Genomic DNA, 14,883 nt, shown 5'->3' with positions numbered 1-14,883 from the left:
AAGCATCTGGAATAGAATTTGGCTTTTTGTTTTTAACATTCATTTGAGTTCCAAATTTTCTCCCTCCTTTCAGCACTTTCTCCACCCACGGAGAAGGCAAGCAATACAATATTCATTATACATAGGAAGATATGCAAAACATATTTTAAGGTAGGATTTGAATGTAGGTCTTTATAAGCCTTTAGAAATTATTCTTTGGTTTTTACTCTTTGCATACACCTTTGCAGACAGTGGGGAAAGTTTTCTTCTGAAGACTTCAAGGTGGCACAATAGAGCATGCTGGATTTGGGGTCAGGAATAGCTGAGTTCAAATCTAAACTCAGACACTGATTAGCTGTGTGATCCTGGACAAGACACTTCACTTCTCTTTGCCTCAGTTTCCTCACCTTTAAAATAGGGAGAACAATAGCACCTCCCTCTGAGGATTGTTGTGAAGATCAAATAAGATAACAATTGTAGTCTTTTGCAATGTGTGCCACATAGTAAGCACTATAGAAATGTTAGTTATTATCATCAATATTATTATTAATTAATATTATTTTGGGCAAGTCACTTAACATTTATCTGCCTTGGCTTCCTCACCTGTAAAATGGGGATAATAGTAACACCTACTTCTCAGAGAGGGATGTAATGAGGATCAAATTAAATAATCTTTGTAGAGCGCATAGTAGTTGCCTTGTAAATCCTTTCTTTCCCATGTATAGAATGAACGAAACAGCCAGTATTCTGTGATGGGGACTGATAGAGCCTGGTGATAAACATTTTCTTTGGATAATTCTCATACTTTGGATTCACATACTTGGCGATCATCTAATACATCCTGGAAGAATCTGAGACCCAATATTTGCCCAAGCAATTTGCCCAAGATCACAAAGAGTAGATATAGCAAAAATGAGATTTTGAACCCAGCTCCTCTGACTCTAGTCAATGCTATTTCCACTGTATGTGGCTGCCTTAGTTTAAATGGAGTTTTATTACTAAATTGGAGTGTGTTCAGACAGTCAAGTCAGTAAATAGGCATCAAATGCTTACTGTGTATCAGATAGGAGCCCATATTTGGGGGGATACATAGAGGTAAAAGACAGTCCCTACTCCAAAGGAGCTGGTAGTTAAATGAGGGAGACCTCATATACTCAATTATGTACAAACAAGCTGTATTCGGATTACATTGAAGGCATTCAACAGAGGTAAGGTGCTATCTGGCATATAGGAGGCACTTAAAAATGTTTATTGAGGGCACAGTGGCCAGAGCATTAGGATTGGAGTCAGGTTCAAATCTGTCTTCATAAATTTCCTAACTGAGTGACCCTGGGCAAGTCACTTAACCCCAGTTCCTAGCCCTTCCCTCTCTCCTGTCTTGAAACTGTATCAACGGTAAGATAGAAGATAAGAGTTTTTTTTTTTTTAAAGTTTATTGATTGATTAGAAAGCTAGGAAGCTCCTTCTCTTTTGGGGGTGGGATTCTTTAAGTAGAAGCTGGATGACCCCTTTTTGGTTATGTAGCATAGGAGACTCCCCATATTATTAACTGCCCCCCTGAGGTCTTTATGCACTCTGTGAGGATGAGAATTGAGAATATTCCCAACTTTACCAACCTGCCCAGATGCCCCAGTCCTTCACCTCTCCTCCAATCCAACAAGAGGGATGACAGTGATGAACAGTGCTGGCTGTCTAGTCTAGAAAGCCTAAAATAACCACAGAACGACTCAGCTTCAAAGACAGCAACAGAATGAGGCATGGGGGAAACTGAAAAGGTTCAACAATGACATAAATCCCCTAACCCCTCTGTGTGGCGAGGTCAGTCAAAGGAAGAGTCTTTCTGAATGTCCATAAATAAACCAAAAGCTTTTACTGTCCTCTGAACTCAGAGCATCCAGCCTCTAGAGACCTGTCTAAAAATGAGTAACAAATAGATCTTCAACGCCCTGCTTGTCTTCTAGGCTGCCTCCTCATGGAGGAGCATATTTCAGTCTCATCTCCTGGGGGGGGGGGCGGCAGGATAAGAAAACACAACTTTCTCCCTTGTTCAAGGATGAAGGGAGGTGAGATTTATAATCTTCCAAGTCTAACTAAAATGCCCGACTCACAAAAGGGTTAAACGAAAAAGTCACTGGTCAAGGATTTAACAGGAATTTGGATTAAGGTGCCATATTGTTGTTAAGAGTTTGCCATTCTTTGGAGAGGTTTTTAATCATGAACTTTTGTCATTATGTGAGAATGGCTTTTGGTCTTGGATATTTGTCTTCATTCCCTCTATATTTTGGGTATTGGATTCTTATCAGAACTATTTTATGCAAAGAGTTTTTGCTCCCCCTCAAACCCTCCGGAAGGCTACTGTCATACTCCAGGTGAGATGTTGACTGTAGTGTCAAGAGCTGAGAAGGGCATACATGAGAAATGTTACAAAGGTAGGGGAAAGACAGCTTTCCTTATTTTCTCCACCTTCATGGAATTTTTAATCCAGTAGGAGTACAAAGGAGAGGCCATGTGGTCAGTGGTGAGAGTTGATCTCAGATCCAGAAAAGTTCAATCCCTGCTTCTGACACATAATAGCTGTGTGACCCTGGGCAAGTCATAACTTTTCTGGGTCTCAGATAATTCTCCAAAGCAGTGGTTCTCAAACTTTTGGGTCCCAAGACTCCTTTAACCTCTTAAACATCATCAAGTATCACCCCTGCCCATCACTGCCCACCACAAGAGCTTTTGTTTATGTGAGTTATGTCTATCAATATTTATCACAATCGAAACTAAAATTTTTTAGTATTAGAATAGTTTTTTTAAACCCTTACCTTCTGTCTTAGAATGGATGCAAGTATTGGTTCTGAGCCAGAAGAGCAATAAGGACTGGGCAATGGGGGTTAAATGACTTGCCCAGGGTCACACAGCTAGGAAGTGTGTGAGATCAGATTGAACTCAGAACCTCTCATCTCTAGGCCTGGCTCTCTATCCACTGGACCACCCAGCTGTGTTTCCTGACTTCATGGACTTCATGAAAGGTTCTCAGGAATCCCTGAAAGTTCTGGGGCCACATGTGGAAAAGCACTGCTCTAAGGGCATAAGCTTCAAAGCATTTATAGATCTGTTTGGTGGAGAGAGTTCCTCACTAGGAATTCCCTACATCAGTGAAATAAATAAATGTTGGACCAGACTGATGATTCACATAACATTAATATACTATATATATATATATATATAATAAAAGATAAAATTATCATTTATATATCAATGAATATATCAAATTAAAGCAATATATATCAAATATATGAATTAACATATTATCTATAGATATGGAAACATGTCAGTGAGCGTATATATACCATGAAATCATATATACATATTCATGCACATAGCATACATTATATACGCTAAATATTATTTATAATATATAATGTATTCACATGCTTATAGATATACATGTGTGAATAATATCACATAATTATATATATACATATGTGAGCAAGTCACTTAATCCTGTTTGCCTCAATTTTCTCACCTGTAAAATGGGCTGGAGAAGGAAATGGCAACCACTCTAGTATCTTTTGCAGAGAAAACCCCAAATGGAGTCACAAAGAGTCAGACTTGACTGAAATGACTGAATAATAACAGGGAACTCCTGGTAAAGAAAGATCCTTTGCCACCTATGTAGAAGAATATTTGCTGAGGGGAGCAGCTAGATGGCTCAGTGGATACAGAACCAGGTCTAAAGATGGGACATCCTAGGTTCAAATCTGGCCGCAGATACTTCCTAGCTGTGTGACCCTGGGCAAGTCACTTAATCCTCATTGCCCACCCTTCACTGCTTTTCTGCCTTGGAACCAATACATAGAATGGATAGGCATAATGGTATCTATTAATCAATCATATCAAACTATCAGTCAATATAGAGTATTGGTATTTAAGGCAGGAGGTAAGCGTCTTTTTTAAAAAAAAAAGATTATTTGCTCTTAAGGTTCATTTTATTTTATTTCATTTTTTAAACCTTTACCTTCCATCTTAGAATCAATACTGTGTATTGGCTCCACAGCAAAAGAGCAGCAAAGGCAAGGCAACTGGGGTTAAGTGACTTGCCCAGGGTCACCCAGCTAGGAAGTGTCTGAAGCCACATTTGAACCCAGGACCTCCTGGCTCTCAATCCTCTGGGCCACCAAGCCGCCCACTAAGATGAGTTGTCTGAAGCCTCCAGATTTAAGGAACTTGCCCAAAGCTAATCTAAGAGAAGTGCGCAGACAGAAAGTTCTGTAGGGTGGGAGAAGGGAGGCTTCATGGTGGTGGGAGAAAAATCCAAGAACGTCTCCTAGAAGCGGCAGCAGCATTTGAGCAAAGCCTTAACGCTCTCCCTGAGTCAGAGCATCTGGCAGCCGGGGACGGGCAGGGAAATTGCTACTCAGCCCTTTCTGAATCAACCCTCTCATTCTGAGGACCCGCCTCACCATCATCGCTCAGATTCACATTCAGGGAAACCAGCTGCAGTCTTAAAAGGCGTCCACGTTCCTTTGCACTGGGGCGCCATTGATTTTCCTCCTAATGGGCTTCAGAAGCTACAGGTGTGAAAGACACAAGATGCTCCGGAGAAAAGATCTGAAGTTCCAGTTTGAAAGGCTGATGATGGGAAGCTGAGTCATCAGAGGTCCCAGAAGGCCTCGGGACCTCAATACATTTCTGGGAACCACCCAGCCCAGTGACTAGTAGGGGATGCCTATTTCTGAATGGCTAAGACCCCAGGGATGGAGTTACTGTGTTCTCTACCCAATGAGGGGGTTATATCGGAAACTCTCCCATGTTACTTTCCATCCGTTACATTTTATTTTTTAAAATCCTCACCTTCTATCTTATTATCGACACCAAGTATCAATTCCAAGGCAGAAGAGCAGTGAAGGCTAGGCAATGGGGATTAAGTGACTTATCCAGAGTCACATAGCTAGAAAGTGTCTTGAGACCACATTTGAACCCAAGCCTGGCTCTCTATCCATTGAACCACCTAGCTACTCTAATCTAAAACAGTTCAGAGTTCTAGATCGAGGGGATTTTTGTTTTCCTGCATATCTCATGGCTTTGTATAAATCACTTGGAGTGAACACAAGTCTTAAACTTGAATTGCCTTGAGAAACAGACTCAAAGTCAGGAGAGCTTTGCCCAAAGGTCAAGAACCTTCCTGGTTGTGTGACCTTGGGCAAGTCACCTCAATGAGTCTCCCTTTCCTAAAAAATGCCACTGGTTTCACTGAATAGAAATCTAAACAAAGGGGACAATATTTGCTACCTACTCCATGACGTTGTTAAAAGTAATGCGGGTTTTAAATTTAATATTCAATAACTAAGTAGTATATTTCATAAAGTTTTATTAATGATAATAGTTTTAGGGGTTCAAGAATTTCTAACTGTACGGTAAAATGCTTTAGAATGCTTAAAGCACCATATAAATGCTATTATGTTAATCAAGAATTAGTCAATGGGGAGGGGGGCATCTGGGTAGCTCAGTGGATTGAGAGCCAGGCCTAGAGATGGGAGGTTCTAGGTTCAAGGTTCAAATCTGGCCTCAGACACTTCTCAGCTGTGTGATCCTGGCCAAGTCACTTCACCCCCATTGCCTAGCTCTTACCACTCTTCTGTCCTGGAGCCAATGCACAGTATTAATTCCAAGATGGAAGGTAAGAGTTAAAAAAAAAAACAAAAAAAGAATTAATCAGTAGGGGCAGCTAGATGGATTGAGAGTCAGGTCTGGAGAAAGGGGGTCCTGGGTCCAGACACATCCTAGCTGTGTGACACTCAATCCCCATTGCCCAGCCCTTACCGCTCTTCTGCCCCGGAACCGATATGCAGTATTGATTCCAAAGCAGAAGATAAGGGCTTAAAAAAAAGAAAAAGCCTTTGTTAGTGCTTCCCTATGCTACTCTGCTAAATCCTGGGGATACAAAAGAGACAGGACCTGGCCTCCAGAAGCTTGCAGTCTAACAGGGGAGAGGACAAGTAAGGGAGCATCAATCATAGAAACTGCATTTTGTATGGAAAGGGGCGGCCGGTGGAAGCCACAGGGCGAATGATACGCCTTTTGTGGATGAAGGGCTCATTTGGATCGGATTACAGCAAAAAGAGAGGACAGAGAACTAACTGCCTCAGAACCAGAAAGATCTGAGTTCAAGTCCTGTTTCTGACACATCCTGATATGTGTGACCCTGGGGAAGTCCCTTACGTGACCCAGACTGATGGAAATTCTACCAATGAAACCCTAGTTCTGCTGTCTGTCCAATTCTTTCACTTGTCAGTTATTCCGGTTACTATTGTTTTACCAAACAAAATACCTTCCTTTTCACCCTCCACATCTCAATTTTATCCATCCGGATCTAAATCTCACTTCCCCCACGAAGCCTTCTTGGCTAAACACTCCAGCCCAAGAGCCTCTCTGCTCTGACCTTCTACTCTAAGTAGATTTGGTAACATGCATTTTAACATTCAATTACTCTGGTTTTTTGTTGGATGTCTCAGGCTCCTGGCATCATAGATGCCAAGCTGGACGGAGCCCCAGAACCTAGCTGGTCCAATGCCTTTATTTAATAAAGAAATGAATTCAGACAAAGGAAGTGACCGACTGAAGGTAGAAACCTAAGTTCTCTGACTCCAGAGAAAGATAGGGCTCTGTTCTGTAGAATGAGTTTCTGAGGTGCCTTCCAGTACTATGTCTATGACCCCATGAAGTTACTTAACTACCTTGTGCCTCAGTTTCCCAATCTGTAAAGTGAGAGGGTACTCACTCTGGATCTAAGAACTTAGGAGTCTTGATATCATGACAAGTGCTAGAATGGTGCTGGGCATACTAAGGGTGCCCAATAAATGCTTTTCTAACTCCAGGTCTAGGAACCTGTGATTCTTTGTACCATGACTGGTCCTACCACAGTGCTCAGCACACTAAAGAGACTCAATAAAGACTCACTGGTTGATATCTTTCATGGCTTTCTTTAGGCTCTTGCAAGAGCTCAGAATAAGGCAAGCTCTGGAAAGAACCTTAGAGTACGGTGATCTGGGCTCAGTTTGCTAACGCTGATTATCCTCTGGGTGCCAAATACTGGAAAGTAAAAAAGGTGGCAGGTCTGGGGAAGGAGGCCGAGTTTTCCAAACTGCCTTTGGTTTAGCATAAGAATTCTTAGCTTAGGGTCCAAGGACCCCCAACCATGCAGAGCCTTCAGGAGGTCAGCAAAGTTGGAGAGGAGAAAAAATGGCATCTTCATTTCCACTGGTGTCTGTTTTCTCTTGTTGTCCAAAGGCTCTACTAGATCGTCAGAATCGGTTAAGATCTCTGGCTGAGTGATAGCAGAACAGACCCCCTCCCTCCTGTTTTTTTTTTTTAATTTGAAGGACATTTAAAAAACAAACAATGTTCTCTCTGGAAGTTTTGGACTTGGAACCTATTATTATCCTTTTAATTGCTGTCTCTTAAATCTTTCATCTAAGATTAGTTCAAGGAGGCCATTATTAAATGACCTAACCCTATGGCTGCCAAGATGATTTGTTTAATGGGATAACGGGAGTGCCATTCCTCCCCCAGAACCCACCCCAAAAAGAGTAAATACCAAGAGATTATTTAAATTGTTTTCCATCATCTTTTTTGTATTCAAATAATGCTGGAAATTTTCACCAAATGCATCTTTTCCCCATTGCTTAAATCATCAGATTCCTAGAGAAAATAAAATCTCTCCCCTGCCCAATGAATATCTTGCATGCCACCATGTTGGATGATGCCATCATTCAAAAGGAATCAAGGACTAAGGAAAGACTCTTGGTGTTGTGGGTCAAAACTGGAATTCTAGTGCATTAATTAAAGGCAAGGGGGCAACTGGGTGGCTCAGTGGATTGAGAGTCCGGCCCAGAGATGGGAGGTCCTGGGTTCAAATCTGGATTCAGATACTTCCTAGCTGTGTGACCCTGGGCAAGTCACTTAACCCTCATTGCCTAGCCCTTACCACTCTTCTGCCTTAGAACCAATGCCCAGTATTGATTTTAAGATAAAAGGTAAGGGTTTAAAAAAATGATAAAGGCAAGAAGAAAATGGTGGTCATATGTGAGAGGTAGTCTTGCCAGCCCCTCCTCATAGTAGATACAATAAATTCCTATTGATAGAGTAATTTTATTTTCAGTGCTGTACGCTCTCCCAAACGGGTCCCCGTTTTCAACTGGGTTTTGTCCCATTTTTTCTTGCTTTCTGACTCCATCAGAAATTAAAAGACTCACAAGCAAGGGCATGCTGGTAAATATTTCAACAACTGACTCTCCCAAAATAGGTAGATACACTTTATATTTAATCTACATTAATAACATTTTTTCCATCACTTTCTCAAGCAAAACAATAAATGATTTCCTCAGTTTCTCTGCTCATACTGAAAATTTCACAGATGGCTCTTAACAGCCTCCAGCGATAAGCAAATAGCTCAGAAATCCATTGATTGTGTTCCCACCTCAGGGTTGAGAGGGGTGGAAAAATTAAGGGAAGAGCAATTCTCAGGGGATTAAATGAGTTTGGGCTTTTGTACATAGTGTGTGATGGTTTGAGAAATAGCCCAATGTTGACTAACCCCAAACTGAGGCTGCTTTGCTCATTTCTTCATTAGAAAAACGTCATCTTCTGACACGAGTGGAAATATCAGGGAATCTATATCTTTAGATTAATTTAATTATAATAACAATAAGTATGTTTTCCATTTATGTTGGCTTTTTACATGTGTTATTGATCAAAATCTATTTCCGTATTATTCATATTTGCACGAGGGTGATGGCTTAGAGTCTGCATCCCCAGTCATATCCCCATCGATCCATGTGATCAAGCAGTTGTTTTTCTTCTGTGTTTCTGCTCCCACAGTTCTTCCTCTGAATGTTCACCTTCTATCTTAGAATGGATACTAAGTATGGTTCTGTAGCATACCAGGCATGTTGGCATCTGGGAAGTATGATTGATGTATTGATATTGTATTACCAGACACATGGTCAGATCTCTTGATGGTCATTGTATGGAAAGGGATAAGCGAAGCACTAGCAAAGGACAGGCAAATTCATAGGCTGGGCCTTAATGGGGGCCACCATTTGCAAAGCGGGGTTAGATTATTGCCCTCAGCATGGAGAACTTTCATTTGCAAAGCTCAGGTTGGATTAATCCCCACCTCTTTGATCTCATCATTGTCAATTCAACCAATGTTAAAACCTATGTCATGTTATGTATTCGTTGATCCACATTCCTAAAAACCTTCAATAAATACTGGGGAACTAGCGGGAAATGCTCTTTTTCTAGCCCTTTACTAGCTCACTCCTACTAGCTCTCTCACTTTCACTCTTACTCTCTCTCTCTCCCCCTCCTCTCCTCTTTCCCTCTTGCTTCACTATATTTCTTTCACAGGTCGCCCCCAGTGCCTCCTATTGCTATAGGAAGTACCAGGAGTAGAGACTCCGCACCTTTCCTAGCGACGCTGTCACCCCCAAAGCAGACTCTCTTGTCTAGGAGTATCAAGGAGTTGATACTCCCCACCTATTCTTTTATTCCTCTGATTTCCTTGGAGTTCGCCTTACTCCCCATGTGTTTCTACTTCTGCCTTTGAGTCATTATTATTCTCCCATTTCCTTAGCCTCCTCTCTCTACCTCAGGTTATTATCCACAGATAAATATTATAGGACTCCCGTGGGGGGGTCACTATAGGTTCCAAGGCAGAAAAGCAATGAGGGCTAGACAGTTGGGGTTAAGTGACTTGCCCAGGGTCACAAAGTAAAGAAGTATGTGTGACAAGGAAATCACTTTAAAAGACTGATATATATTAATTTAGGTCGCCAAGGAATTCAGCTATGTAATTCCTAAATGAAAACTCAAGTCAGCAGTCAACCTTTTATGGAGTTTTTAATTATAAACAGGAGGAAGAAAGGTATGAGAGAGAGAGAGAGAGAGAGAGAGAGAGAGAGAGAGAGAGAGAGAGAGAGAGAGAGAGAAGGGGAGAGAAGGGAATAGGGCTTAAATGCTTAAATACCCCCTCTGTTTAGGCTGGGCCAAAAGGCCCAAGCCCTTAGATAGCTAAGGCAAAGAAAGAGATCAGTCCCTATCACTCACGTGACCAAAATGGAGAAACAGTCTCAGGGGCCTCCACCTCCAGCCTCCTTCAGAGCAAGGCTTCTCAGAGCACCACCTCTCAGAGCAAAACCTCTCCAACCACCCTCAGTCCTCAGACCCCTCTATCTTTAAGGAAACCATCTCAGTTCCCTCCCCTCAGTTCTCACATCTACCAATCACTGTCCATGTCTTCCCTGTGCCAATGGTGGCTCTAGCTTAACCCAGGACTGCCCAGAGGTCTGCCCCTTTGCACATGTCTGTTGAAGGTCATATTCTCAAATAACTAAATTTTGATCTATGCTGCAGCCCTTTCTAAATCCTGTTAGGACTGAGTAGGGTGGAGATTGTAAGTTCCAAGACCTGGCTCTGTCATTCCAAGTATCTCTATTGTATCAATTCTAAAATCAATCATAACTCAAAGAACTTCCTGTTCTATGCTTAAGCATAGGTCAAAGCCCTTTCCATTGTTCAGCAAAAGGTTTCTGTCCTAAAGTAATCTTAAGTAGGGAGGAGAAAGACCCTCCCATGCCAAGGGGGTTCACATTCCAATAGATTATCAGTAGGAAATTTTTCAAGTATGAAATTTCCCAATGGTGAAATTTCCAACATTTATAAGTCTAAGAAATTTTAAGGTTTACATATGTGAGATAAAATTTGAACCCAGGACCTCCTGTCTCCGGACCTGGCTCTTTATCTGCTAGCTACCTGGCTCCCCCAGCCACTTCTTATAAAAAAGTAGCTTATTATCAGACGAAAGAAAACTAAACATAGTATAGTCTGCAGAGTCTTCATGCATAAGATTTCTTCTATTTTTATAGCAAGAGCCATTTTATTTGGTGTTTGTTAATTTTCAGAATATGTGTATATTTAAAAAGAATTTAAACTTTATAGGGGTGGGAAGAATCTCTTTTTAAAAATATTTTGATTATTAGCACTTAGCACAGTACCCAATCCATAGAATATATTTCTTACACTTCTTCATTCATTTCATTCATTCCTCCATCTATTCAACCATCCATCCATTCATCCAATAATATTTCCCCTATCTTGGTAGTGAATGGGGCAAAGTATGGGAGTCACATTTTACTTCCACTATTACCCAATTTTGCTTAACTATTTTTCTTTGTTAAAAAGGCAGGTCAAGGGGCAGCTAGATAAATATGCCAGGCTTGGAGTCTGGGGGACCTGGGTTCAAATACTTCCTCGCTGTGTGTCCCTGGACAAGTCACTTAACATCAATTACCCAGCCCTTACTCCTCTTCTGTCTTAGAAATGATACTAAGACAGAAAGTAAGGATTTCAAATAATAAAAGATAAAACTAAAACGGTGAGTTGAATGGTGAGAAATAGGGTGGTGTATCAGGAAACAAGGGGATATCAGTTTCGAGCTGGTGGGTACCTCCCTCTGACGCAACCACCTCATTGTGCAGAAATATAAAAATAAATGGTATCAATAAAATCTGTGCATATTTATGTGGAATGTGTGCACATGTGATTGTAGAAATAAAGTAAAATTAGGGAAAATCTGATTAGAAACGGGTCAAGAATTCACTGAGAAGGATGGCAGTGGTTAGGAACATCTGGGGTTCCAGTCCTCCCTAAGGTACAGACTGCCTGGGAGAGATGCCAGACAAGTGAGTCATGGAACCCGCCAGGGTTCTAGCTTCTACTTAAGACCGTAAATTGCAGAGAAGGTGCTAACTTGCACTGGTAGAGGGAGCTTCCTCTTCTGAGAGTTCCAGATATTAATGTAATCAATAATCCCAACCGAGTTAATTTCATAATTTGAAGTTACAGATGGAAAGAAGGCAATAGCGTAAAGGTTGTGCGGATATTACTGATCTTGAGGTTCTGGGGCTTGTCGTGTGCCCCTTGGGCAGTCTGGAAATTTGGGGACATTTATGTCACAGGAGTGGTGAGTCCTAGGGAAGAAAGGCTGAGGATGGAAGAGTTAAGAGTGGAGTCTCCTTCCAACATAAAAAAAAAAAGTCTTTACCATCTATCTTAGAATCAATACTATGTATTGATTCCAAGGCAGAAGAGAGGTGAGTAATGGGATAAAGTGACTCACCCAGGGACACACAGCTAGGAAGTTTCAGAGGTTAGATTTGAACCCAAGCTCTCTCATCTCCAAGCCTGGCTTTCAATCCACTGAGCCATATAGTCACTCTTCCCTTCCAACATTTATCAGTTTTTTCTGCCTTCACTGGCTTGGATATAAATGAGTAAACAAATAAACTAATACATGAATAAATGGATGAAAGTATAAATAAATGACGATGACAGCTAACAATTACACAGCACTTTAAGGATTGTAAAGTGCTTTACAAATACCTTACTTCAACCTCACAACAGTCTTATGAGGTAGGTACTATTTATTCTCCCCCACTTTACAGATGAGGAAACTGAGTTGGAGGGCAGTAAAGAGACAAATGCTTTGTGTAATTAAAAGTCACAAATGGAATGACTGCTGGGTGACCTGAGCACTGACAGCATTGGGGGGTGGGGAATGGATGGAAACACCCAGAGTTTGAATGAACGGATGCAAAGTGAAGTAAGCAGAGCCAGGAGAACCCTGTAGAATGACAACTATTATCAGCTCTGCAAGGATCCACAACAATTCCAAGCGACTCATCATGCAAAGTGCTATCCACAGCCATAGAAGAAACTGATGGGAGTCTGAATGTAAATCAACACATATCACTTTTCACTTTTAATTCCTTCATGAATTCCTTAACTACTTTAAGCCCCTTCTCTGTGAGGCTGGCCACACACAGGTTAGTACCTGAGCTCTATCCTTAAGAGATTCTTCCCAATGAAAGACGTTCATCCCTTACCGGATAGCCCTCTGTCTTCTTCTGACACCATTTCAGCAATGCATTCCGCTTAGAGCCGCCATATTCCCGGGCCAAGGCAGCCAGTGGATCCTTCCTTTCCACACTAAGGTTAGAGAAAACATGGAGGAGTCAAAATGTTTCTTAGCACCATCAATGATGTTCTTGCTAAGGAGCACCTGAAGAATAAGCTTAGGCTCGTTCATATTAACAGAGCTAGCCCAGTTCAACAGACGTCTTTCAAAAGGCTAATTAATGGAAACAAAGAGATGAATTAACCACTGCTTATTGGATACCAGTCCTATGGCTATCCAATGGTTGGGTTAGATTTCTTTTTTTTTTTTAAACCAAACTAAACAATTTCAGTGATACTTGAGAATTTCAAATAATAAAGCGATTCGCTACAAAATATTTATAGAACCCTCCTCCTCCCTTTCTTGGTTCTCTACCAATTACCAATATTGATACTACATGTTATCCCACCTTACCTTGTTCAAATAAGAGTGTATAGGATCATCCAATGTCTCCTACCCAGAATATGTCAAACTCAGAATTATATTCCTGCTAAATGATAACTTATTTATAGGTCTGTGAAGCTCTGTATGTGTGTGTGTATACACATGTAAATATCAATATATATGTAAAATCCCTACTGGATAATTTAAAGATATAATTATAGATTTTATGAATATTATCCCCATTTGATAATTTAAAAAATATAACTAACAAGTTGATGTATATTGTTCCCACTTGATAAAATTTAAAAATATAATGACAAATTTTCTTAATATTGCGCTTTACAAAAAGCAAAAGCATGTTAGGATGGAAGCATTTTAGTGCAATAACTCAAATACACACAACAACAATGACAAAGGGAAGGATGTTAGGAATCAGATGTGTACTAGTGGCCATGCCAGAGTCAGGGCAGAAAGAACATAGGAATGTAGTCTGTGAAACCTTCAATATCTGTATGCAGGTGATATAACTGTCATATCCTCTGGGTTTCTAGAGGAAGCAATTTCCAAACAGGGCAGTGGGGCCGCGGAAGGGAGGTGTCTGAGCCAGGATTGGCATTTTTAATTGACTTCAGTGAATTTTCCTCTAGATCTCTGCAAGCTCACATTTTTTAGCAGGAGGCTAAAGTGGAGTGCAGCATTTTAAGAACCCTGGAGAGTGAGTCAGAGGAGTTGGTTCCAATCCCAGCTCTGCCCCCAACTTGGGTTTCTCATCTATAAAATGAAGGAATGCAATTAGCTGACCTCTAAGGTGCCTTCTGGCTTTAAATAGTTGATCTGTGACTTCTTAAGATTCAATCAACCTCCTATAGTACAACCTTTAGTCTCCCTTACCAGAATATTAGTTCCTTGAGGGCAAGTTCTTCACAGTTTTGTTTGAGTCTGTCTCTGGCCACTCTGGTCACAATTCTCCCTTCTTGCACTCTGTGATTCAGCCAAACTGGCTTTTTCTCGGTTTCTTGCATGTCCTAACTCTCATCTCTATGCCTTTGCACTGGCTCACCCCCTGCTTGTCCCATGGAAAACGTTTTATTCCTCTCTCTCTTCAATACATAATTTATAATTCAAATACCATATACTGCATGAAGGTTTTCCTAACCCCCCTCCCTCTCCAATTACCTTGCATTTAACTCCTTTGTATTTATTCTGGATAGACTTAGATATGTATCATTATCTACTCCAGTCTCCCTGGTACCTGACACATAGTAGGTCCTTTATAAAGGCTTGTTGATGTGCATCTCCCCAATGGCTTTGCACATTGAGGATTTAATAGCTGCTTGAATGGACAAATGACAGAATGAATGAGTGAAGACCTGACCTGGGATAGGACATATCTCAACAGCAAATTACACTTGCTTTACTTTCTCAGACATTCTATAATTTGGCTAGAAAACAGCAGAGCACTATATTGTTCTGCAAGTATTTCTTCTAATTCTTCTAATATTCTGTTCTTCTGT

General features: G+C 40.9%; 1 protein-coding gene and 1 long non-coding RNA gene across 2 annotated transcripts in view; one reads left to right on the top strand and one right to left on the bottom strand.

Moving 5' to 3' along the window:
* The window catches only part of SPECC1 (sperm antigen with calponin homology and coiled-coil domains 1), a 316,173-nt gene that overhangs the window by 84,969 nt on the left and 216,321 nt on the right, over window positions 1-14,883 (bottom strand). The window contains 1 exon segment of the mRNA XM_056819663.1: window positions 12,915-13,017. Within this exon segment, the coding sequence (XP_056675641.1) occupies window positions 12,915-13,017 (103 nt within the window).
* The window catches only part of LOC103106563 (uncharacterized), a 32,487-nt gene that overhangs the window by 2,111 nt on the left and 15,493 nt on the right, over window positions 1-14,883 (top strand). The window lies entirely within an intron of this gene.

Source organism: Monodelphis domestica, chromosome 2, assembly GCF_027887165.1.
Source record: "Monodelphis domestica isolate mMonDom1 chromosome 2, mMonDom1.pri, whole genome shotgun sequence".
Taxonomy (NCBI): domain Eukaryota; kingdom Metazoa; phylum Chordata; class Mammalia; order Didelphimorphia; family Didelphidae; genus Monodelphis; species Monodelphis domestica.
The sequence above is the reverse complement of the archived record's forward strand: the minus strand, read 5'-3'. Positions and strand labels throughout refer to the sequence as shown.